General features: G+C 44.1%; 1 protein-coding gene across 1 annotated transcript in view; it reads right to left on the reverse strand.

The window, feature by feature from the left end:
* Nucleotides 1–25,875, reverse strand: part of RPGRIP1 (RPGR interacting protein 1) — a 63,308-nt gene that overhangs the window by 18,888 nt on the left and 18,545 nt on the right. The window contains 13 exon segments of the mRNA XM_040968336.1: nucleotides 5,073–5,205; nucleotides 5,644–5,847; nucleotides 6,102–6,286; nucleotides 7,914–8,256; nucleotides 8,629–8,780; nucleotides 8,932–9,384; nucleotides 12,231–12,381; nucleotides 12,856–12,999; nucleotides 14,050–14,210; nucleotides 18,729–18,871; nucleotides 21,625–21,698; nucleotides 22,159–22,305; nucleotides 23,097–23,120. Coding sequence (XP_040824270.1) covers nucleotides 5,073–5,205; nucleotides 5,644–5,847; nucleotides 6,102–6,286; nucleotides 7,914–8,256; nucleotides 8,629–8,780; nucleotides 8,932–9,384; nucleotides 12,231–12,381; nucleotides 12,856–12,999; nucleotides 14,050–14,210; nucleotides 18,729–18,871; nucleotides 21,625–21,698; nucleotides 22,159–22,305; nucleotides 23,097–23,120 — 2,314 coding nt within the window.

A 25,875-nucleotide genomic window follows, 5' to 3' on the forward strand; every position in this document is an offset into this window, starting at 1 on the left:
TGATCTTAGGACTGACAGCCACTTATTTTCTTTCAGTACACACCGAATATCTTGGCACTGGCTCTGGCTATAGTACCAGCTCTGGACAAGTCAATTATGCACCTTACTGATAAACCAAGGACTGTCCTTTCGTTTCCTTTTTAAAAAAATATTTATTGATTTTTATTAGGAAGTTAAATTTTACAGAGAAAAGGAGAGACAGAGAGACAGACGTACCTTCCATCCACTTATCCACTCCCCAAGTAGCTGCAATAGCTGGAGCTGCACCGATCGAAAGCCAAGAACCAACAGCTTCTTCCAGGTCTCCCATGCAGGTTCAGGGTTCTTAGGGTTTGGGCCATCTTCTACTGCCTTCCTGGGGCCACAGGCAGGGAGCTGGATGCGAAGTGGAATATCTGGGACCAACACTCACATGGGATCCCAGCACTTGCAAGGCAAGGATTTAGCGACCAGGGTACAGCATCAAGCACTCCTTTCTTTATTTTTTTTTTCCTCCCCTCATTTTTTTTAGATGTATTCATCTACTTGAAGGAGTTACAGATGAGAGATCTTCACTTGGTCAAAGCCAGGAGCTAGGAACTTTCTCCAAATCACCCAAGTGAGTGGCATGAGATATCTTTTTCTTTTAAACAGATTTTATTGTCTAATGGATGATTCTGAATAAGGCAGGGAAACAAAGCCTGCTATCATAGAGTTTATTAGGGCAACTAACAAATTCTGAAAATGTATTTGACAGTGGGCAATAACAGATCCATGTTACATTTGACATGCTGAACTGTGGTTACATAATAGAGTTTATTGAAAATATAAATGTACTGTAGTAACAAAACATTAGGCTTGCCATATATTCTCAAATGTTCCAGAACAAAATGATAAACAGTGACAATGTGCTAAAAGTTGTTAAATTGGGGTAGAGAGTTTCGCAATTTTTTTTTCCTATTTCTGTAGCTATTATATAAGTTTGAGATGATTTCAAAACAACGGTTTTAACTTAAAATATGCATCTTCTGGGGCCCAACGTGGTAGCCTAGAGGCTAAAGTTCTCACTTCACACGTGCTAGAATCCCAAGTGGGCACCAGTTCTAATCCCACAAGCCCTGCTTCCCATCTAGCTCCCTGCCTGTAGTTTGGGAAAACAGTTGAAGATAGCCCAAAGCCTTGGGACTCTGCAGCTGCTGCCTGGCAGACCCAAAAGAGGCTCCAGGCTCCAACCTTCAGATCGGCTCAGCTCAGGCCATTACGGCCACTGGAGTGAATTAATGGACAGAGGATCTTCTGTCTCTCCTCCTCTCTGCATATCTGACTTTCCAATAAAAATAAACAATCTTAAAAAAAAAATACACATCCACAGGGCTAGCAATGCTCAACTGGCTAATCCTCCACCTGGAAGTGCAGGTATCTCACGTGGGTGCTGCTTCTTGTCTTGGCTGCTCCACTTCCCATCAACTCCCTGCTTATAACCTTGGAAAACAATAGAGATGGCTCAAAGCCTTGGGACCCTGTACCCATGTGAAAGACCTGGAAGAAGCTCTGGCTCCTGGTTTCAGACTGGCTCAGCTCCATATGTTCCAGTCATTTGGGGAATGAATCAGTGAATGAACAATCTTTTTCTCTGTGAATTTTCCTTTCCATTGAAAATAAACAAATCTGGGCCTGGCGCGATAGCATAGTGGTTAAGGTCCTCGCCTTGCACTCCCAGGATCCCAAAAGGGTGCCGGTTCTAATCCCAACAGCCCTGCTTCCCATCCAGCTCCCTGCTTGTGGCCTGGGAAAGCAGTCGAGGACGGCCCAAAGCTTTGGGACCCTGCACCTGCGTGGGAGACCCAGAAGAAGCTCCTGGCTCCTGGTTTTGGATTGGCTCAGCTCCAGCCGTTGTGTCCGCTTGGGAGTGAATCATCAGACAGAAGATCTTCTTCTGTGTCTCTCCTCCTCTCTGCCTGACTTTCCAATAATAATAATAAAAAAAAGACAAAGGGGGGGAAAATAAGATAAAATAAACAAATCTTAGCCGGGTTAGAGCAATCAATAGCATGCGCGCAATCGGTGGCTGGGAACAGGCCTGGTTGGGGAGCTTAGAGGAAACTCTGGATGGGCTGGGGTTTCCACTGGTGAGTGTGGAGGCTGGAGAGGGGCCTGTTCTGGTCTGGATATGGGTCTAGTGTCCCCCGGCAACAGTGATGACTGGGACTGGGTGCACTAAGCTGGGCTAGACTCTAGCTCCATCTGGTGCATTGGAGGACCAGGGTAGATGTAAGATGGACTAGGATAGGACTCTACCCCTACTGAGCCATGTGTGAGCCATGGCTGAGTATGGATGAGCCTTGGCTGGGTTGAAACATCCAACAGTAAGAACTGGAATGGATTGAAGGCCAGTCAGGAAAGGCCAGTGTTCCTGCTAGGATAGGAGGTGGACTGAGTAGGTCTGGTTCATGAACCCACCCGTATGCGTAAGATCTAGCATTGGGAGAAGTTCTGATGGAGGAGCTTGGGAAACTCCTCTATCAGGACACAGTCCTTGCAGATTAGCTCAAGAACCATGATTGAGAGCAACCCAGATTAGGCCAGGGAAAAGTACCCACTGGCATACATTTGGCATAGGTCAGGGGTGGACCAGGCTGAACCAATTCACATCACCCGCTGGTGAATCCGAGCACCAGAATAGAGCGTAAGTCGGGCCAGGTTCAGTCGCAACACACACCAGTACACATTACAGCTGGGATTGGGTGTCTGCTGAACTCGGCTGGGTTGTAACCCTCACCAGCATCAGCTGCAATTGGGGGTGGGTCGGGCTGGGTCATGCTACAACACCCACTGGCAAATGCCAAGGTGAGGGGGGCTTTGCAGGACTGCGCTGCAGTGCCCAACCAGCACACATGAAAGGAGGAATGTGGAGGGCTCCCCTGCTGGACCACCACTCCCACTGGAAAGCGTGAATTGGGATGGGGCCAGACCAGACCAGGCAGGGCTACAATACCAGTGGGCCTCATGTGAGTTAGATCAGAGAAAAGCCAGGCTGGACTGACATTTCTTGCTGGTGCAAGTATAAATCAGAGTGGGCAAGGGTTGGTTGGGCTTTGCTGCAGCATCAGCTGGTAGATGCTAGCACTGGGGGCTAATTCTGTCAAGTTAAACTGCAGAACCACCTGGAAAGTGCATGGTCTGGGAGTGTGAGTGGGCTAGGAGGGAAATAGTGGGCACCTCCCTCTCAGGTTATTACTCCCACTAGAGAGCATGAAAGCCAGGATTGGGCCAGACGTGGCTGGACAGAACGGCACCCACCCAGCAGGTGTGTGTGCTGGATAGTGGGCCTGGTTGGGCTGAACTAGGCTTCAATGCCCATTGACACGTATGAGAGCTGAATGAGATGTGGGACAGACTGAAACAGTCCGCTGTACATACTGGCGAGCACAGGAACCAGGGCAGGGGGCAGGACTGGTGGGGGTTATTGCAGGTCACTCCAACTAGGTTGCAGCTTCCATTGGTTTGTGTAAGGGCCAAGTGTGTGCTGGGCAGGATCAGGCTGAGCTACAATACCCAGAACTGGAGGCAAAACGGACACAGCAATTGCAATCACCAACATATGCACAAGCTGACTGGGATGAGAGATTGTGCCAGACCCTGTATTGGCAAGCACACACAACAATCTGGTCTAGGGTCACCTCAGACAAAGTTTCTTTGGGGATCTCCCCAACTGAACTGCCAGACTCAGACCCCAAACTATGATGAGAAGTGCAGGTTCCATGGTCTGACCATTGAGTGCAAGTGTCAAAGCTGAGCATCCGGGCCCGGTGGCGTGGCCTAGGGGCTAAAGTCCTCACCTTGCTTGTGGCCTGGGAAAGCAGTAGAGAACGGCCCAATGCTTTGGGACCCTGAACCCATATGGAAGACGTGGAGGAAGTTCCTGGCTCCTAGCTCCGGATCAGCACACCACCAGCCATTGTGCTCACTTGGGGAGTGATTCATTGGACGGAGGATCTTCCTCTCTATCTCTCCTCCTCTCTCTATATATCTGACTTTGTAATCAAAATAAATAAATATTTTTTTAAAGTATTTTTAAAAAGCTGAGTATCCTTGGAAACTCAGACGGAGCAGTGGACAGCATATCCAGGTGCACATGGAAGACATGGCAGTACCTTGGAGTCTGCAGAGGACACCTGGTATCACAACAGAAGACCGAGGACACAGCAAATTGAGCAACTACCCCAGCCAAGTGTTGGGAGTGAAAATTTGGGCAAACAGAGACTCTAAAGGTGAACTACGTCAGCCAGCAGATTCTGGAAAGATTTTATAGTGCTTAGAATGGCGATATGGGCAGCAATTCAGGACTGTTGAACTATCAAAACCACTTCAGCATCAGGGACCTGAGTTGTATGGGAGGTTTCTCCCTTTATTTCCCCTCTTACCACAGATACAAAAAAATTAATAATAATGTGGAAACAATAATCTTACCCATTTTCTTATAGCCCTTGACCCTTTGTGCCCTAATCAGCTATGTAAAGATTATCAAAATAAAATAATTACAAAAAATAATAAAGTAAACAAATCTTTAAAAAAAATTACCCATGTTCATGATTCTCATTCATTTAGGAAACTTTTTGAAGCTCTTTTGTCTCCACAAAGCTCTTCAACATGGTTGAAGCGCAGTTTGTGCCTGGGACCCCCAGATCGGGAGCCTGGCAGGTGTCAGATTAGTTCTTCCAAATGCTGCTAAAACATAGCTCAGGATGATGCTGCCTCCCAGGCCTCAGATCACAGAGCAACAAATCCTTTCTTGGGCCTATTCCTGGCCATCCTGGGCTGGCACCACATTCACACTACATCCCTGCTTCCCAGCTAAGTGCCTATCCATCCCAACATTGGACTGGCCCAATTCTGACCATGGCAGCCATTTGGGAAGTAACCCAGAGGATGGAAGATATCTCTCTCTGCTTCTTCTGTCTAATTCTTTCAAGTAAAATAATTAATCTTAAAAAACAAAAAAGGTTTAGCACTCCAGGATGAAGGATGGTAAAAATCTGACTTGATAAAGTCAGATAATGATCATGTACAAAAATTCAATGTCAAAATAGTACCATTTACGGGATGAAGGGATTTCTCCTGCTTCGGTGATGTATGAGATAACGTCATTTCCTCTTCCACGTGCTGCCTTTCTTCATCTACAGTGATCTTAAGCCCTGAGAACTTCAACTCAGTGTAGTTCACCTGCTTTAGAACAAGAACAACAATACTGCATCACTAGTAACATTTTGGTTTTCTATTTTTCTTTCTTTCTATTAGTTCTATTTACTTTTTATAATGTAGTACTTTTTCAGTAAGTATCAAATATAAACAAACATATGACACTGAAGTACTAACTACCAATTGTGCTAACCAGACATAATCTGACGAGTTAAACTATTCATGGAAATGAATAGTTCTGGGGGCTTATTAATCTGCTTGTTTTGGAGACACATGCTAGCTACGATTGACCAGGATCACTGCCTGTCTTCTTTGTCTGCTTCTACCTCAGAATAACATGCCTAAGAAGAGAAAAGAAAAGAAGAGAAAAGAAACGAAAAAGAAAGGAAAAGAAAAGGAAAATAAAAGAGAATAATATGCCTGAGGACACTACAACCCATATTCTAGCTCTTCAAGGTTTCTTACTTGCAGTGTATTTCCATTTACGATGTTACGACTAAGATACTCCATTCTGTTCTTTCCTTGGGCACCTAGTCTTTTGCCATGTTTTCTTCTGGAGTAACTGGCAACCTGGTGTTCTTTTTCCTTCCTTTCTCCCACCTGAGGAAATTTTCTCTTTGCTTGAAACTGGCCAGCTTCAATGGGAATCTCAGCAGATGCCACCTGGTTCTGGACAGAAGGGTCCAAGACAGTGTTACAAGGCCACCTTGCTATACAGAAGATTTGTGAACTCGTACTGGACTTTATTCTCCTCCTGCCACAGGGCTGAGAGGCTTTTCGTCTCTCTCCTCCCCCACCCCTAAAAAAACCAGGGCTTTAGTTGCACAGTCAATGTCTCAGGCATTATGAGGAATGGAGATTTAAGTCTGTGTAACACCTGACATTCACAAAACAAATATATATATTTTGTCCTGGGAAGCTACCTGGGCAGGACTGGAAGCATTTTCCTCTTCAAACAAGACCTCTACCCTGTCCTTGTTATCATGTTCCTCATCCAGGGCTTCTGGTTGCAAACTGCTCTCTGGAGGCATGTAGTCAGACTTCCAATCCAAGTGCACTTGAATAGTTCCATTAGGCTTCTCTGTAGGGTCAGTGAGCATAAACTCACCTGGGAGGCACAAAGACATGAATTAATCAGACCTGACCACAGGATAGAGGCAAGTGAACATTTATTGTACAGCTCTATTTTCCCCTATTTTCAATTTTATTATATTTCATTAGTAACTAAGTGAACATCCACCAAATAATCATGACAATCACACACTCAGAAGTAACACAAATAACACTGCCATAAGAATAGCAATAACTGAACACAGGTTTCAGAAAGACAAAAGACACACAGAGAGGAGTACAGCTTGCTTGTCATCAGTCTTCTACCCAACAAACAGGATGGCATGGTGATTACTATGATTCAATTCTTACTACGTCTTACGTACACCTAGAGAGCCATCATTTACACTCCCTCCAGTGACTCCAAGCAGGCTTCAGCAAGATGTCTTTCTCCAAATGTCAGGCTGCTGGTTTGTAACACCAGTTGACAGCTCCCGCTGTCTCTCCTCCCCGGCTGAGATGGGAGTGGGGGTATGAACCTTTTCTTCCTACCTTTTTCCTTGTTCTTCCCTTTTTTTAAAACAGTGATGGCATGAGGAGCATGGAAGCCTCACATGCTTCCTGGAGCACACAGAAACATGTGAACCACGGCTGGCACCTGTTGTGCTCGTCCACACGTTCTAGGAAGCGCATGCAGATACTCCTGCTTCACCTTCCCTGGGACTGTAGCCAGAGCTCACTGCTGCAGGTGCACCCCACAACTGGAATATGCAAATCAGCTAAGAGTGAGGAGCTCAGCTCTACAATGGGGAAAAGGTAAATCTAATTCACTGCCTTTCCTTGGTCTGCACGGACATCTTCGCAGCCTGTGTTTAAGAGAACTAAAGGGCAGGGCCGGGGTAGGGGGTAATTTAAGGTCACAGGTCATCTTCAGCTACCTAGTCATGCATTAAGAAACAGTAGGTCTCCTCACAGCTCAGATGGGAGGGTTGCTCCTTAAGCAATAAAAGCTGACCCCACCTATTAAAGAAAAAGAAGAAGCAAGCAGCCTTAAGTGAAAATCCATGCTGGGAAATACTGCAGAATGTTAAAAAGCTTGCTCAGAGACAGAGGCATTGAATTGGGTGGAACATAGGGGCAGCGCAGTCATTCACCAATGGAGACTCCTGTTTTAGTAGCTGAAGAGCCATAGCAAACAGTGTCCCCAGACAAGACCAAGAGGCTCTGTCTCCAGCTCTTCCACTTTTTAAAATTTATTTTTATTTTTACTGGAAATTAAGATATACAGAGAGGAGGAGAGACAGAGAGAAATCTCTCCCGTCCAGTGATTCACTCCCCAAGTGTCCACAACAGCTGGAGCTAAGCTGATCCGAAGTCAGGAGCTCGGAGCCTCTTCTGGGTCTCCCACGCAGGTGCAGGGTCCCAAGGCTTTGGGCCATCCTCGACTGCTTTCCCAGGCCACATGCAGGGAGCTGGATGAGAAGTGAACCATATGGGATCCCAGTGCATGTAAGGTGAAGACTTCAGCTGCTAGGCTACTGCCCCAGGCCCAGCTGTGCCACTCTTGACAAGAGCCTAAAACCATTGCAGCTGCTTTAAAAGAGAGACTGATCCAAGCAAGTACACAAAGACACAGAGAACATCAAGGGGAAAGGCATGAAGATGTACCAGCTGCAAGCTCCCACCTTTAATAGATTGGTTTTGCGCAAGAGGCAGCAAGGGCACCAGAACTCGGCCGAGATATGAGCCAGGCTCTGAGTCTTCATCATCAAAGACGTATAGTGACAGGGCCTCCTGCCTCAGGTAGTGATCCAGGTCAGAGGTCACAACCACTGAGAATCGGGCCTGGTCTCTAAAGTAGGGACTGTTACTGGCTGGCACGATGGCAGTATCATGGTCAGCAAAGGTGAAGAAGTGGTACATGACGTACGGGCTGGGCTGAGCTCCCGGCTGGCGACTCCGGAGGCCACAGCACCTGGTGATTTCAACCCGCAGCTCATTCTGTGGGCTCCATGTTTGGGCTCTGGACTAGAAAGAAATGGATCTTAGATTGAGAAGGAGGGCAAAGCAAGAACAGTGCAGTGACACAGGGCCAGCACCTCTGGAGAAGAAGAGCTATGACCTTGAGGACGGCGACATTGGCTGGGCTGCAGACACACCCAAGGACCTGCAGACTGGCACTGGCAGTCATCTGAAGGAGACACCAACACTCAGGCCTTATCTGAAAAGATGGCACACAGAAGCTACTGTGCTCCCAGCAAGGAATGCCAACCAGTTGCAAGGGCATGGTTTCATGTGGAACTTGTATCTATATACCTACTGGCAGTGAAAAATGGGGCTGTTCTCATGAGCCCTTTGGTGCAGGCTCCTTGGAGATGCATGGATACATCCTGTTCTCACCTTGTCCTCCTTGGTCTCCCAGGCTCCAGGTGCAGGGGCTGACAGGTAGACCTGGGCTTTCTTTCGTTTAGTGCATGCCTGTTGGCTGCGTCCTGTGGGGATGTGCAGCCTCATCCAGTATTCTAGCAACCCAAAGTCTTCTCCACTGACTCCTGGGTCACAGAAAGTGTGAATGGCATGGAGAACACAGAGGGTATGGCAAGGATCAAGAAAAAAGGCAGAGGGGAAGATAATGAGCAACAAAACACTTAGGAAAATGCTGCACTAGGGTCTGGGGAATTAGAGGAAGCCAACAGCACTTACCAATAAGTGTGACTGAACCATGGACTTTCTCCACGGTCTCTAGCACTCTGTTAAAGCGAATCCATCCAGCTGCAAGGGTGTGGTGTTCACTGGCCACAGCCTGCTGTAGCTCAAGTCGGGCTGAAGCCCCTTGAAGGTAGTGTAAGAAAAGGGAATCTGTCTCCACCACATACTGGGAAGTGAAGTCATAGTAGGGCTGCGGCCCCACAGAGAGCGGTGTACAATGAGTTTCGAAATCATAGAAGGCATAGGTGCAGAAAGTGGTAGGCCGGACATCCCCAGCCCGAGCCAAGGCAGCAGATGTCAGGAAAGCCTGGTGGATGTGTAACTCGAAAAGATTGTCCCTGTGACTCAGCAGAGAAACATCTGCTCCCTCTTCTTCTCCAGGGGCAGGCAGGGTTGGGAGACGTATTGGCATATTTCGAGTGCCATAGGCAATGTCTTTGAGCTGTTCTAGAGGGAAAAGAAAACTGCCCATCCATTAAAGAGTAGGGAGTTAATCCTCAAAAAAGGCTGGAAAGAAGAAGGGGAACAACATAAATGCCCAACTTATAAATAGATCAACAGACCATGGGATTCAAAAGCAAAGACAAGAGAATGGCAACTAGGAGCTCTGGATTCTGGTGGCCAAAGAATCCAGAGCCTGCTTTAGAGAGAAGATACAGAACAAGCAATGGAAAACAAAGTACGAAGCTCAGGAAAACCTTGGGTAGCATATTTCATCTGCTAGAAGATTTTATTTTGGCTTACAGCAAGGTCCTACCAATTAGCTGCTAATTCTACAAGAAGGAACTAGACACACAAAAATGTGATTCTTTCCCAAAGCTTGGTAAACTGGCTATGGAAAAGACAGTGAGGTACAAACCCAATGTCGATTACATCCTACTGGGCCCTGCCAAGAACTGCCAGAGTTTTCATTGTGTTCAGAATCTGGCTTCTTTAGTCTGAGGAGCTATTTTGTCAGCTGTTAAAAATTTGGTTTCATCCAAAGAAGGCAAAAAGTCCCCTTCATATCGAATAGCAATAGAGTAAAAAGTGGAAGAGAAGACTTACTGGAAAGAGATTGAAACTACTGACAGTAGAGTGCAAACATGTGCAGATAATGGATTACATCTGCATCAATGCCCGTCCAGCCCATCAGAAACTCACATACATGGTGTGCTTTAAACTGGGAATAACTGTCTTCACAGGGTGCTAATAGTGAAAGTCCAGCTTTTTGTTTAAAAAAAAAAAAAGTTTAGGGCCCGGTGGTGTGGCCTAGTGGCTAAAGTCCTCGCCATGAATGTGCCAGGATCCCAGATGGGCACCGGTTCTAATCCCGGCAGCTCCACTTCCTGCCCAGCTCCCTGCTTGTGACCTGGGAAAGCAGTGGAGGACGGCCCAAAGCCTTGGCACCCTGCACGCACATGGGAGACCTGGAGGAGGTTCCTGGCTCCTGCCTCTGGATCGGCGCAGCACTGGTCGTTGCGCTCACCTGGGGAATGAATCATCAGACGGAAGACCTTCCTCTCTGTCTCTCCTCCTCTATGTATATCTGATTTTCCAATAAAAATAAATAAATCTTTTTTTAAAAGTTTAGTTTATTTTAAACACAAAAAATCGTAAAAGAAAAAGTTTGAGAGGGGTCAAAGGGAGATCATCCATATGCTGGCCTACTTCCCAAATGCCCTCAATAGTTTGGGTTAGGTCAGCCTAAAACCTCGGGTCTCTGACTCCCTCGGAAGGCATGGACCCAAACACTCGAGCTATCATCTGCTGCCTCCCCAGGTACACATTTGCAGGAAGCTGGATTGGAGTAGCCAAAATGTGAACCAGGTACTCATAAATGGGATATGGGTGTCTCTAGCGGTGTAATAATCTGTAGTTCCATAATACCCTCACCCTGAAAGTTCTATTTTGAGAGTTAAAAGCAACAGAATAAAATGTTCTGGGTACTTCAGAGTGTCTTCAAATTCAAAAGAAAGAGGAACACAGAGAAGACTATGCTTTCTTAACTTATGAAATTAATAGAAGTAAATACAATATATTAAAAATTTTGTATCATATGACATATGGTTAATAGTCTTACTATCTTATATAAAGAAGCTAGACAAATAAATTAGATACTATTCATAAATGAGCAAAAGAGCAAGACAAGCAATTCTCAAAAGAAATAATATCAATAACTGACAAACATATGAAAAGCTCTTTAGTCTTACCAGTAATCAGAAAACAACACATTAAAGCAAGTGAATCTTCAGAAGAAGGTAAAACCATTCAGCACTGTCTCAGGACAAAGATCTTGCACTGAAGGGTCTAAGAACTTCGTTCCAAGGTAGGATTTCCTTTGTTATATGGCAATGACCTTCTGTCAGACTCATAGACAAGCCATAACGCAGAAAGACTTCTCACCCTTTATTCTAGTTTCATGATCACTCAGAAGTCTGCTTACTAATTCTTCCCACTAGAGACAGGGCTGCCCTTTAGCACTGCTTTTTAATATTCACATGGCAACAATGGCATAATCACTACTGCTCAATAAAAATACTCTGGTTTAAATGCATCTCTGGTGAATTGGGTCAGTGAGTCAGATCTTGTATCACCAAGGACAATAACAAAGCCAAGTTTCTTGACATACAACAGAAGTGGGAAATCTTTCATCTGCAAGGGCCATTTAGATATGTATCATATAATTCATAAGCAATTCAAAATTATCGACTTAAAAATTAGACCGCTACAGATTTATTGAGCATCCTGGCCTGAGAATACTTCAGCAGGGCCAGACCAAATGATCTCGTGCAGAGTCACTATCAGAGCCTGGGCAGCAGTGACTGCTGCAAATAAAGGAAATACAGTATGAAACTTGCATGAAGTGACAGCTGCCCATCATTGCTGACAAGTCAAATGGAAGCAAAGATTTTAGAAAATTTTTTCTAAGAGTCCTAAAGAAAAGAATGATAAGGAATGATTGATAAAACTTTGCTGGCTTCAGTTGAGTGAGAGACGGAGGGGAGAGAGAGAATACTATTCCACCTCAAGGGCCAACAATGACATTGTTCAACTCTTAAAACAAAATCAACACCCTAGAAGCAACTGTTGAGCCCTGGTGAAACTATGCAGAGAAATCAGCAAAACACAAACACAATGGGAAGACAGAAGCAGCTAGTTCTACATTAAAACGAAGATGATGAGACCAAGAATAGGAGAGGTAAGCCATACGCAAAGGCCACGAGAGCAACCTACTATCCAGGGACACAGAAAGGGAACAGGCATTAGCTATGTGAAGGGCTGCGAGGTAAGAACAAGGTACTAAGACTTGCCAGATGTTGGAAGGCCATGGCTTCTCAAAATACCTTCCAGCTGTTTGATGCGGTTGTTCTTGATGTCTAGGAGTTGACTCAGCCTCTCCAGTTTTTCTTCACGGTCTCTAGTTTCATTATCAGCTTTTGTCATCATTGCTTCCAGTTCCTCCTGAAACGAAATAATGTCTGAATTTTTTTATCTCAGAGACACAGTTCTAAAGAGCCCCAGATTTAAAAAATTCGTAATAATAAAGTGGCATTTTCTGGATTAAGAACACTTGCTATCTTCTGGTGGGACTGATTGCTTCCCCTAAAGAAATGCATGGATTTCTTCCAGATCCCACCAGGACTTGCTCAGCTATTAATTTCATAGACTAGTGACGCTGCTTGAACTGACAGGAGTTGAACTTGAAAGGTTCACACTTGTCCCTGTCATTAGCTTGGCACCAGCTTCTGCTTCCAAGATGCCATGGACATATGTGAGTCCTCAAGTTCTCCCAGGGTTAGCACCTTCTGTTTGCCTAGCAGAGCGTGTCATCTGGCACTGGCCCTCATCACAAAGGTCTTGCTTTATCTCCAGTCTTGAGAATGGTTCCCAAGTGCCCAGTTGTCCATCCCCTGCCTGTACCATCTTTCCTTGCACCTGGTAGCACACGTTGATTTTGCGCTGCAGAATAAGCATGTCTCTAGTTTTCTCCAGTTCCAATGTGGTCTCTGCATGTGATATTTGCAACTCACTTAACAACTGGGAGAGTTTCTTATCTTCTTGGTCTTTGTGCTCACTGTGCTATAGAAGAGAAAACATTGGCAAAAGGAGTAAGCATGATACCCTAGTAATTATTCTCCATAAAGCAATTGTTGCAGGTAGAACATCTCAAAACCTCAAAGAGATGGGGCTGGCATGATGGCTCAAAAGGCTAAACCTCTGCCTGCAAGTGCTGGCATCACAAATGGATTCTGGTTCATGTCCTGGCTGCTCTACTTCCCATTCAGCTCCCTGCTTGTAACCTGGGAAAGCAGCAGAGGATGGCCTTGGGACTCTGCACCTGCATAGGAGACCAGAGGGGGATCCTGGGCTTTGGAACAGCTAAACTCCACCTGCTGCAGCCATTTAAGGAGTGAACCGGTGAATGAGAGACCTTTTTCTCTCTCTCTCCTTCTCTCTGTAAATCTGCTTTTCAAATAAAAGTGAATAAATCATTAAAAAATCAAAGCAGATTTATATTACTTCTTAAGTGTTTTCTGACCTAGTGTTCATGTTCAGTGGTTGCAGTGAAGGGAGATACACAGTCTCTGACAGTTGCTTGCTTTCCAACAGAGCATTTCAAGTCCTCATCTGAAAAAGCAGCTACTTTTTGTTTGAGAGAGAGAGAGAAATAGGGTGGGAGGTGGACAGACAGGAAGCTCCCATCTACTGGTTCTTCCCCAAAAGCCCACATTGGTCAGAGCTGGGCAGAGTTGGGCCAGGAGCTGAAAACTCAATCCAGGTCTTCCATGAACTCTTCACTCTTGCTTCCCAGGAACTGCATTAGTGAGAAGCTGGAGTCGGAAGCTGAAGCTATGGATTGAATCAGGTACTTGGGATGTGGGACGTGGTCATGTTAACCAGATGCTTAAACACGAGGCCAAATGCCCGCCTCAGAATTCCAAAATTTATGACCTGCAAAGCACTGTGAAATGTGTGGAACACAGCAAGTTTCTCTACTCTCACATTCTCTCAGATATTGTCCCCAACTAGGATAAAGTATTAGTTTTCCAATCTCGTCATCTTTTCCAAGGATATTAGCCAAAGAGCCCTGTGAAGATGGGCTTGTTTGCTTAGGGGGCTGTAACTTGCCTCAGTCTGAGCAATCTCTTGGAATACAGCTGGATAAATAGTGGGCTCAGACAGCCTGTTGGGAATTTGGGAAAGTGCGGCCGTCCTTTGAAGGATTTCCACTTCCTGTTTGTGCTTCTGAAGCATGTTGGTGACTTCAAGCTTCAGATCCTCATTTTGAGCTGGAAGAAAAAAAATCCAGAAAGTTGAAATTCTGTGGTTATCACAGGCATAGTTAGATCAAGAGTAAATTAAAATTTCCCTCCGAAATTTTATTTATTTCAAAAACTTTCTCCAAGAGAATTACTGAAAAATATTTAAGATGTATTTATTTAAAAGGCAGGAATGGCCTGACATGAGGGCCTAGTGGTTAAATCCTTGCCTTGCATGTACCAGGATCCCACATGGGCACTGGTCTGTGTCCCAGTTTCTGTGCTTCCCATCCAGGTCCCTGCTTGTGGTTTGGGAAAACAAATAACTTTTTTCTGAATCGCCTTTTTTTTTTTAAAGATTTATTTATTTTTATTGGAAAGTCAGATATACAGAGAGGAGAGAGAGAGAGGTAATCTGTCAACTGGCTCACTCGCCAAGTGGCCACAACAGCCAGAGCTGAGCAGATCTGAGGCCAGAAGCCTGAATCTTTTTCCAGGTCTCCCATGTGGGTGCAGGGTCCCAAGGCTTTGGGTCATCCTCAACTGCCTTTCCAGACCACAAGCAGGGAGCTGGATGGGAAGCAGGGCTGCCGGGATTAGAACCGCTGCCCATAAGGAATCCCAGCACCTGCAAGGCGAGGACTTTAGCTGCTAGGCTGCCGTGTTGGGTCACAAAACAAACAAATCTTAAAAAAAAAAAAAAAGAAAAAAGAAAAAGAAAAAAGGCAGGAACAACAAAAGATTCCATCTATCACTTAATCCCCCCAAATGACCTCAACAGTTAAGATCTATGCCAGGCCAAACCAAGAGCCAAAGCCAGGATATCCATTCAAATTCCCAATAGTGGCAGGAACTCAAGTACTTGGGCCACCCTCTGCTGCCTTCGAGGATGACAATCAGGGCACAGTAGGGATTCCATCGCAGGTACCCCAATGTGAGTTGTAGGCATCCCAACTGACAGCCTAACTGCATCACAATGTTGCACCTGCACAAAAGTCTTTTTCTTTTTTTAAGATTTATTTTATTTATTTGAAAGACAGAGTCACAGAGACAGGGGCGGCTACAATGGCCAGAGCCAGGCCAGTTCAGAACTAGGAGCTTCATGAACCAGCACCCATTTGGGATCCCAGCATGTGAAGGCGAGGACTTTAGCTGCTAGGCTATTGCACCAGGACCTAAAATTATACTTTTAAATATAGCTTTGACAGTGGATTTGAATTCTAGTAACTTCAAAAAATTTATGCAATTAAATGGCATGTGTTGACACATTCCTTTGAATAGCAGCGACTTGGCATGAGAAGAACGTGTCATTAGAGAAAAAACAGGTATACACGGGGAATTGGAGTGCCTTCGGAGGCCGAGAATTCTGAGGTCATCCATTCCCATTTGAATCTCCCACATGAGATGGAAGAAGCCCAAATCCTTCCTCGCAGGACCCAATGTCATCATGACAACAGCCAGGAGCCCTGAGTGGTCCACAGAAACAGAACAGTAAGGGTCGCCCCAGAGCCACCCCCCTCCTGCCTAAAAACAAAACAACAACAACAAAAACAAAATTTGAATAGATAGGACAGAGAACAACAAAGAAAGCTTAGAACCAAGAAGAAACAGTCAGCGGGGACTCACATATACCTTACTAGGCAGGACACGAAAATAAGTTACTCTTCACTGGGAAATTGAAGATTTCTCTGCACACCCCTCCTAAAACTGTTCTGCACCTCAACTGTTGACATATGCCTTGTTAAAGTTACAAGCCAGATATAAGCCTAAAATCTGCCAAGTTCAGTAAAAATTAGCTTCAATACAATAAACTGCTAAGTACAAAAATGGAAATAGACATGAGACAGTTGAATAGTATACTATAGTCCTTTTAAGGTGGACTAAAATTTAAATGTCAATGAAGTAGTCACAGGATGTGGTTAAGAACTTGCATTTCCTAATATATCAGTCACTCAATACCATGTCAATTAACTCCATAATGTTGTAAACCTTTATCAATGTTATGTTATGGCTTTTAATTGGTTGGGACGATACTCTGCCAGCTCTGCCTTTAGACCAGAGATGGTCTCCCCAAGAAAATGTTGAATTTATCTGGACGATAAGATGCTGGACTCTATGCATGATACATGCTTGCAATGAAAGAAACAAGACTGGATTTAACTGTGATTCTGCAATAACATGGAGTAGTAGTACTCCACCATGGGGGGAGGGCATCGGGAGGGGTGGGGGAAACTTCAGAGCCTATGAAATGATGTCATAAAATGAAGTGCAAAAAAAAAAAAAAGAAAAGAAAAAGAAAAAACTAGGTATAAATGGGACTGGCATGATAGCCTAGCAGTTAAAGTCCTCACCTTGAACGTGCCAGGACCCCATATGAGCACTGGTTCTAATCCCAGCGGCCCCTACTTCCCATTCAGCTCCCTGCTTATGACCTGAAAAAGCAGTACAGGACAGCCCAAAGCCTTGGGACCCTGCACCTGCGTGGGAGACCTGGAGGAAATTCCGTGGCTCCTGGCTTCAGATCGGCACAGTACCGGTTGTTGAGGTCACTTGGGGAATGAGTCATTGGACAGAAGATCTTCCTCTCTTTCTCTCCTCCTCTCTGTATATCTGACTTTGCAATAAAAATAAAATAAAACTTTGGGCCCGGCACAGTGGCCTAGTGGCTAAAGTTCTCACCTAGAACATTCTGGGATCCCATAAGGGCGCTGGTTCTAATCCCGGCAGCTCCACTTCCCATTCAGCTTCCTGCTTGTGGCCTGGGAAAGCAGTCAAGAACAGCCCAAATTTTGGGACCCTGCACCCATGTGGAAGACCTAGAGGAAGTTTCTGGCTCCTGGCTTCAGATCGGCGCAGCACTGGCCATTGTGCTTACTTGGCGAGTGAATCATTGGATGGATGATCTTCCTCTCTATCTCTCCTCCTCCTCTCTATATATATCTGACTTTGTAACAAAAATAAACAAATCTTTAAAAAATAAACCTTTAAAAAATAAATATCAGATATGCGAACTAAGAAAAACATGGCTTCTATTCATGTCTAAAAATTGAGAATGATAAATGACAGAGAAATCTAACTTCATTACTTTCAATACAGTGGATATTAAATATATATAATTTAGCATAATTATATATAAAGTTTAATACACACATACACATATATATGTACACATACACACATAAATGAGTTAAGAAGTGCCATCTCAGAGCAGGTGGCTAGCTTAGCAATTCAGATGCTAGCTCACATGTCCACGTGCCACAATAGGGCATTTGGAATCGGTAATCCTGACTGGCTCCTGAGTCGAGCTTCCTGGGAACTGCATGCTAGAAGGCAACAGTGATTTCCTCAGGTGATTCGTTTCCTGCCACCCATGTGGGAGACCAGGAATGAGCTTCTGGATCCTGGCTTTGACCTGGCCCAGCCCTAACCATCCTAGGTACTTGAAGAATAAACCAGGACATGTGAGTTCTTTCTCTCAACTCTCAATAAATAAGTGTTGTTTGTTTGTTTGTTTTGCTTTGTTTAAGTAGGTTTATTCCAGCAGGGCAGGAATGGGACAGAGGTGGTGGGAGGCAGAGAGAGAAAGAGAAAGGGAGTGAGAGGGAGAGAGAGAGAGAGGGAATAAGTGTTTTGAGCACTACAAAACAATGGTATCCTTCTTAATAGAAAGACAGTCCTCCAAGAAAGGTAAACACGTGGTATGTTAGACATCTTGCTTTCCTGAGGGTCAACCAGTTGCTAGGGTTCTTCTTCTGGTTATCAATGGCCCACAGAAGAATAGGATCAAGCCTGATACAATAATATGATTGGCTAATTCTCCACTTTGCAAGTGCCGCGATCGCATATGGGTGCTGGTTTGTGTTCCTATGGCTCCATTTCCCATCCCTGCTTGTGTCCTGGAAAATCAGCAGAGGAGGATTACCTACGGCCTTGGACCCTGCATCCATATGGGAGACCCAGATGAAGTTCCTGGCTTTGGATTGGCTTAGCTTTGGCTGTTGTGGCTACTTGGGGAGTGAACCAATGGATGCAAGATCTTTCTTGGGAAGATTAACACTAGGCCAGTGTGTTAGCCTAGTGGCTAAAGTCCTTGCCTTGCATGCCAGGATCCCATATGGGCACCAAATCTAATCCCGACAGCCCCACTTCCCATTCAGTTCCCTGTCTGTGGTCTGGGAGGGCATTTGAGCACAGCCTGGAGCCTTGGGACCCTATGCCTGGCATGGCAGACTTGAAACAAGTCCCTGGCTTCAGTTTGGCTTAGCTCCGGCTGTTGCGTCTGCCTGGGGAGTGAATCATTGGATGGAGGATTCCTCTTTGTTTCTCCTTTTTGTATATCTGTGCTTCCAATAAAAATAAATGAAATCTTTTTAAAAGAGAGAAAAATAAACTAAATCAATCCTTTTTAAAAAGTAGAAAAAGAAATACAGGCTCAAGCTGGGGATCAGGGTGAGGGACTGAAGTTGAATAGATGATGACCCAAGTTTCCTTTTTGAAAACCGGATGCGAAGAAGCCACCTCTGTGAGAGTCCTCAGGGCCTGACCTACCTTTCTCTTGGGACAGCTGCAGTGAGACTTTTCTCTTCTCCTCCAGCTCAGCATCCAGCTGATTCTGCAACTGAGAGACTTGCTGCTGCAGCTGTTCTGTGAGCTCGTTGCTCCAGTGAGGTTGGCTACTGCTGTCCAACATGCTGAAAATTGCAACCAAGTTGTCAGATGGGCACTCGAAGATGTGTGATAAGACGTCTTTACTACACAACTTCAGCATCTCCTGGGCCTCGTTACCCACTCATTCCCCTACATGTTTTTGTTCTGCCCTTGTTTTGTTTGTAACTGTCATTCACCAACTGCTTTGGAACTTCTGGCCTCTTTGAGGGGTTGCTCACTATCATGTCTGTTTAGGCTTCAATCACCTCACTGAGCAAGCACTACCAGTGTCATCTTCTTGGCTTTCTTCGGGTGGGTCCTCATGAACCAAGACACTCTCAAGCCCACTGGTCTAGACAAGGAGCAAGATTTCCCTCTTCTCATCCATTGCTCTATCTACTTCATTACGTGATTAGTTTGGAAAACATTCTCCTTTGAATGAAATAAGTTACCACTCTATAGGCAGGAACTAAACTTTTCCAAAACTATACTTTCCACTCTGTAGTGGTGGTAAGTATGGATGCATTTATGAGCATAAAGCACACATCGTCAAGTCCTTGGCCATTTTACCTGAATGATATGAAACTGATGAAGAATTATTTCCACTTACAGCTTTTCCCCATCATTTCAATAATTGTGGTATAAAAAAGAACCTGCATGGGCCTGGCGCGATAGCATAGCGGCTTAAGTCCTCATCTTGAACACCCCGGGATCCCATATGGGTGCCGGTTCTAATCCCGACAGCCCCCACTTCCCATTCAGCTCCCTGCATGTGGCTTGGGAAAGTAGTCGAGGACGGCCCAAAGCTTTGGGACCCTGCACCCACGCGTGGGAGACCCGGAAGAGGCTCCTGGCTTCAGATCGGCATAGTATCGGCCATTGCGCTCACTTGGGGAGTGAGTCATCAGACGGAAGATCTTCTCTCTGTCTCTCCTCTCTGTATATCCACCTTTCCAATAAAAAAAAATAAATCTTTAAAAAAATAAATCTTGCCAATTGTGTTTTCTTTAAATCATATCATTTATCTTGTTTAAACTTTTTATTTATTTGCATATTTGAGAGGTGGGAGAAGCAGAAGACTGCGTGCCTCTAATTCACCCCACATATATCTACAATACCCAGTAAGGGCCAAGCTAAAACCACAAGCCAGGGGGCTGGTGCTGTAGCCTAGTGGCTAAAGTTAAGTGTTGGGCTTAAAATTCATGAAGCACTTTTTTTTTAAGTTGTGAAAATGTCACTGCTTTATTGTTAAAGTACATGACAGTTCACTCTCAATTATTAAAGAATTAAAATAATCTGAAAGACATCCTTTTTTACCTCCAATGATTTGATAGCTGTATTTTCCCTATCAACTTGAAACAAATCATCATGCTGATCTGTAGTAATCAGTTAAAAACAATCAAGGCACAAGCTCAGCACATTAGTTGCAGCTTCTAGAAGGATATATTAATGTCTCTCTTAGTCAAAAATACACAATCCTGGGCCCGGCGGTGTGGCCTAGCGGCTTAAGTCCTCGTCTTGAACACCCAGGATCCCATATGGGCGCCGGTTCTGATCCTGGCAGCTCTGCTTCCCATCCAGCTCCCTGCTTGTAGCCTAGGAAAGTAGTCGAGGATGGACCAAAGCTTTGGGACCCTGCACCCCTGTGGGAGACCTGGAAGAAGTTCCTGGATCCTGGCTTCAGATCGGCATAGCATCGGCTGTTGCGCTCACTTGGGGAGTGAATCATCGGACAGAAGATCTTCCTCTCTGTCTCTCCTCCTCTCTGTATATCTGACTTTCCAATAAATAAATAAATCTTAAAAAAATACATAATCCTTTTATTGAATTATGCAAAAAAGAAATTAACATCACCAAAACGGAAGACTAGAAAAGGGAAAACTACTTACTTCTTAACACCAAGTAATTTAGGCCTATTTGGACTTTTTCCATCCTTAGCATTTGGAAGATTTTCTTTTTTAAAACTTTCTGAAGTAATTTTAATCGTTGGGGATAACAGCATAACTGTTAGGACTGAAAGCTCCATTCCTTTCCAGGTCTGTTTACTGTCCAGGTGATACAAGGCACTGCAGCCACCCTTTCTACTATGTCACAGCCCTGGTCATCCGCCTTGCTAAAAAGCTGATCAAACAAAATAATGACAACATAAAGGCGAGACTTCAGATTGTCTATTTAAAATCTAGGTAATAATTAATAAAAGGATACGTGCACTTTCGCATGCCTTTTTCTTTATAATAAACTCCATAACTATTGCAATAGGCTTGACAATCATTTCATTTGGCCAAATGCGCTTTTCCCAATAAACTTAACCACCACCACCACCAACAACAGAAAAAAAAAAAAACAAACCAAAAAAACCTTGACCTTTCTCATATTAAGGATTGACTACTAAAAGTTCATTGCAAGACACATGAAGACAACATACTGTGGCATGAGTTGTTTTTAATTTGTTGTGCTGTTACTAAAGGTTCTGAGGGTTGCAGTTAAAAACATTCCAAGTTCTCCCTTCCATCTTTATTAAGATTTTGCACAGAAAACTCTTTGGGGAACTAGAACAGCAGTACTTGCATCACACCATTTCCAAGACATGAAGCACTTTTTAAAACTGCTTATTACATGAATACGCAGCAAGGTGGAGGAATCCACCATGGGGGTAGGGTTGTGGGAGGGGTAGGGGGAATCCCAGTGCCTACAAAACTGTATCACATAATACAATGTGATTAACAATAAAAAAAATAAATTAAAAAAAAAACCTGCTTATTATAGCAGTGTTCTGAGACCCAAAGTTGGTACTCACTTTTCTAAGAGTTTCTCATAATCATCATTCAGCAGTTTTCGTTCATTTTCCAAATCTTCAACTCTCTCCTGAAACTAAGAATAATAGTGGAATGTTTGACATATAATTCAAAAACCTGTCGCCTCACACAGATTTCCTTTTTTCTTTTGCAAGACAGGCCTTGGGTGAGAGCTTCACCGGGCCCATTTCCCAAGTTTACAAGGAACCTATCAATTCAAGGTCTTGAATCAATTGCACGTGAGCTAGAAATGTTCACTGGAATGAATAGCACTTCTTCAAAGTAAGCTATGGTGGCATATGAGTTTCTACTGCTACAGAACCTCGTACAAAAGCAAAACCTTTGGATCACAGACATAAGTATAAATTCTAGCTTTCCCTCTAAAGGTGGAATTTCCCTCTAGGAAAATAATTTCACTGCTTAGAGACTCATTTGAAAGCAGGAAACCCCTATTTTGCTGCTAAGATCCACATTTAACATCGCTCAAGCTGAAACAAAGCATAACTGATCGCCATCTTCCACCTGATGCCATTTACCTCCTTCAGTGTGATCTGCAGAATGGACACATCTTCCAGTTGGCTCTTCAAGCTCGCTGCCTTCTTGCTTTCCTCCATCAGCTCTACCCTGAGCTCATTCACTTGTGTGAGGAGCGCATCATGGGCTGCACCTAGGACTCCCTGGTTCTGATGCAAAAGGAAAGTTACTCTGGGTATGGTGCGATGACCAGGCAGGTGTAGTGTCCACTGACCAGCCCTGCCTAGTGTTTTCTACTGGAAGTCACAATGAATGCCATAAGGAGCAAGTTGCCTTTACACTGTAAGTTGACTTTGATCTTCACCTTAGCGTTACTTTGGAGGTGGAGTTTCTCTGTTTGGAAAGGTTTTTATTAAAGCCTTACATTCCAGAACATTCAAATTAACCCTGGGTTGTAATTCCCAGTTTCCAAAGCTTCCTGAAAATTTCTAGGCTATTTTATTTTTATGCTTTTTTTCCCCTCGCTTTATATGTAGGCACATGGCATGCTAGCTCTAAAACTTGTGTTTATTTTTCGGAAGGAGGCCCCTGGGGAAGCCTCGCTGTAGCCCTGAAACTTGCACATGGGCTCTCACCCAGCCTCACCTGCAGCCCACTCAAAGGTTTCATGCCATCAGGGCACATGTGCAACAGCTGTCAGGTCTCACCACCTCACACATGCTGAAGAACACTGTTAGAAAGCTGTGAGCAATAGTTTACTCTGGCAATAAGCTGAGAAGCACCAATCAGGCCATTATTCCACAATTTGTAGAATAGCACAACGATCATCCTCTGACAATAGGGACATCATTTATCTTCATAAAAATAATATGACATAACAACTTAGATTTAGTTGGCTAAATTCTGGTCTTATGTTTCATGGAGATGAATAGGAGTTTTTTGGGTTTGATTACATCAAATTAGTAAGAAATAGAAAATCCAGGTATTAGTTAGTAAGTACCTTTTGGAGCAAGGTTTCGTATGCCTGGAAGAAAGAAAGAAGTATTACCTTATTGTTTTGACAAGCTCATGATGTTTAGAACACAACAAATGTTTAATGTTTTAAAAGACAGCTAAAAGATCTCCTAAGCCAAGCCTTATTTTGTAACAACTGCTATTTCTCTCCAGTCCTAGATTATAAGGTAGTCCCTGAATATAGTCAGTTGCATCATTTTACTAACAATAATGAAGAATCAAAAAAAGAAAAAGAATCAGTTATTCAAACTTTCATTGTCTGTCTTTTGCAGATACACCAAGAAAACTACTTAATCTGTGCCTAAATGCTCTGTTACTCAGTATGCTTTAGAAAGGCGTCTTTTCAGTTTCAGAAAAAAACCAGTAATCAAAAAAAAAAAAAATCATTGTACCAGCTACTATGAATTAAGCTACCAAGTGTTACAACTGTTTCAACATATACCACATCAGATCGTTATTTCACCTATATTCCCTCATCTAATTCTTACCAATATGAGAAGTAGGTATTTTACCTAAACTTTATCTTTTTCACCAAAGATTTATTTACTATTACTAGAAAGGCAGACGAGATTTTCAGAGAGAAGGAGAGACAGAAAGACCTTCCAGCTGCTGGTTCACTCCCCAAATGCTACAGTGGCCAGAGCTGAGCCTTTCTGTAGCTATGAACTTCTTCCAGGTCTCCCAGTAGTGGATGCAGGGTCCTAAGATTTGGGAAATTCTCCTTTGCTGCTTTTCAAGGCCAAAAGCAAGGAACTAGATGGGAAATCGGACAGCTAGACACAGACCAGCACCCATATATGATCCCAGTGTTTGCAAAGGGAGATTTAGTCATTGAGCCAATACGCAGGGCCCAATTACCACAAGTTTAGAAGTAAGAAGACCAAAGTTCTGAGAGCTAAGTCACTTGCTAAGACAAACACACCTCCAAGTAACAGAGGCAGAATTTCAACCAAAGCTGGCAGTCTGTAAAGTAGCCACTAGTGGCTTCTATATGGTACCACAAGGGATAACGAGAATGTAAAATTATTTTAGGGACTGGCATTATGACATGGTAGATTAAGCTTCTGCCTGCAGTGCCAGTATCCCATATGGGTGCTTGTTCAAATCTTGGCTATTCCACTTCTGATTCAGCTTGCTGTTTCTGGGAAAGCAGTGAAAGATGGCTCATGTCCTCTGGCCCCTTCATCCACATGGGAGAGCCAAAGGAGGCTATTGGCTCATAGCTTTGCATTGTCGCAGCTATGCCTGTTGCCGACATTTGAGGAGTGCAGCAGATGGTACAAGATCTATCTGTCCTTCTCTGTATATAATTGTGCCTTTCAAATAAAAATAAACAGGTTTTCAAAAATATTTTATATGCATGAAAAAGCATCACTAGGAAAGTGAAAGAAAGATAAACTATTACACCTACATTTTCTCTTTATTTGAAAGGTATACAGAGAGGAGGAAAAACAGAGGAAGATCTTCCATCCCATGATTCACTCCCCAAGTGGCCGAAAACACTGGAGCTGAGCTGATCTGAAACCAGGAGCCTGGAGCCTCTTCCAGGTCTCCTATGTGGGTGTAGGGTCCAGGTCTCCCATGTGGGCTGTCCTCCACTGTTTTCCCAGACCATAAACAGGGAGCTGGATGGGAAGTGGGACTACCGGGATTAGAACTGGCACCCATATGGGATCCTGGTGTGTGCAAAGCGAGAGCTTTAGCTGCTAGGCCACAGCGCTGGGCCCTATCACACCTACATTTTTTACATTTGTAAAGAATTCATAATTTAGTCATTTTTACTCAACTAGCAAAGGTAATTCAATTCAGAATTTTTTTTCCTTTAATGCAATGGAAGAAGTTTTAAAAACTGTTCTGTTGGTGCTATAGCAGAAGAAGAGAACTAACTGGACAACTACCCCAAACAAACAATGACAGCAAAAAAATCTCAGTAAATGGAGCTAATGGACATTGTGACGGCAACATCATCCTCAAACTGCTGAAACTGGCAGCATTTCAGAACTATCCAAACCACTTGGACAAAACTTCCGAATATGTGCACATTGAGACTCTGGGTTGATATGAGATGCGGTTCCTCATCCCTGGGTACTGGGACATGTGGAAAATTTTGAGTGGTTTCTCACAACTCCCTTCCCTTTGTCTTTTCCCTTTACCAGGAACAACAAAAGGAAATAGCAAATTTGGAAGCAATGAGTACACCCAATTTTCCCTAATCCTCAATTCTTTCCAACCTGATCAACCATGTTATCACTACAGAAAATAAAATTTATTTAAAAGAAAATATCCAGTTCTGCAAAAACAACCATTTGCCAATACAACTTAAAACAACATCTTGGGCCTGGTGCAGGAGCCTAAGTCCTCGCCTTGTATGTGGCTTAAGTCCTTGCCTTATATGTGCCAAGATCCCATATGGGCACCATTTTGTACCTGGCTGCTGCATTTCCCATCCAGCTCCTTGATCATGGCCTGGAAAAACAGCAGAGGATGACCCAAAGCCTTGGACCAAGCACCCATGTGGGGGACCCAGCACCCAGGTGGGAGACCCAGAAGATGTTCCCGGCTTATAGTTTCAGATCAGCTCAGCTCTGGCCATTATAGCCACTTGGGGGAATGAAGCAAAGGATACAATAAAAACAAACTTTTAAAAAATTTTAAGATTTTTCTAAAGATTTATTTATTTTTATTGTAAAGGCAGATATACAGAGAAGACAGTGAAGAAAATCTTCTGTCTGGTGGTTCACTTCCCAGGCGGTCCCAACGGCTGG

The sequence above is a fragment of the Ochotona curzoniae genome, unplaced genomic scaffold (assembly GCF_017591425.1).
Source record: "Ochotona curzoniae isolate NIBS_2020 unplaced genomic scaffold, NIBS_Ocur_1.0 scaffold_4701, whole genome shotgun sequence".
Classification (NCBI taxonomy): domain Eukaryota; kingdom Metazoa; phylum Chordata; class Mammalia; order Lagomorpha; family Ochotonidae; genus Ochotona; species Ochotona curzoniae.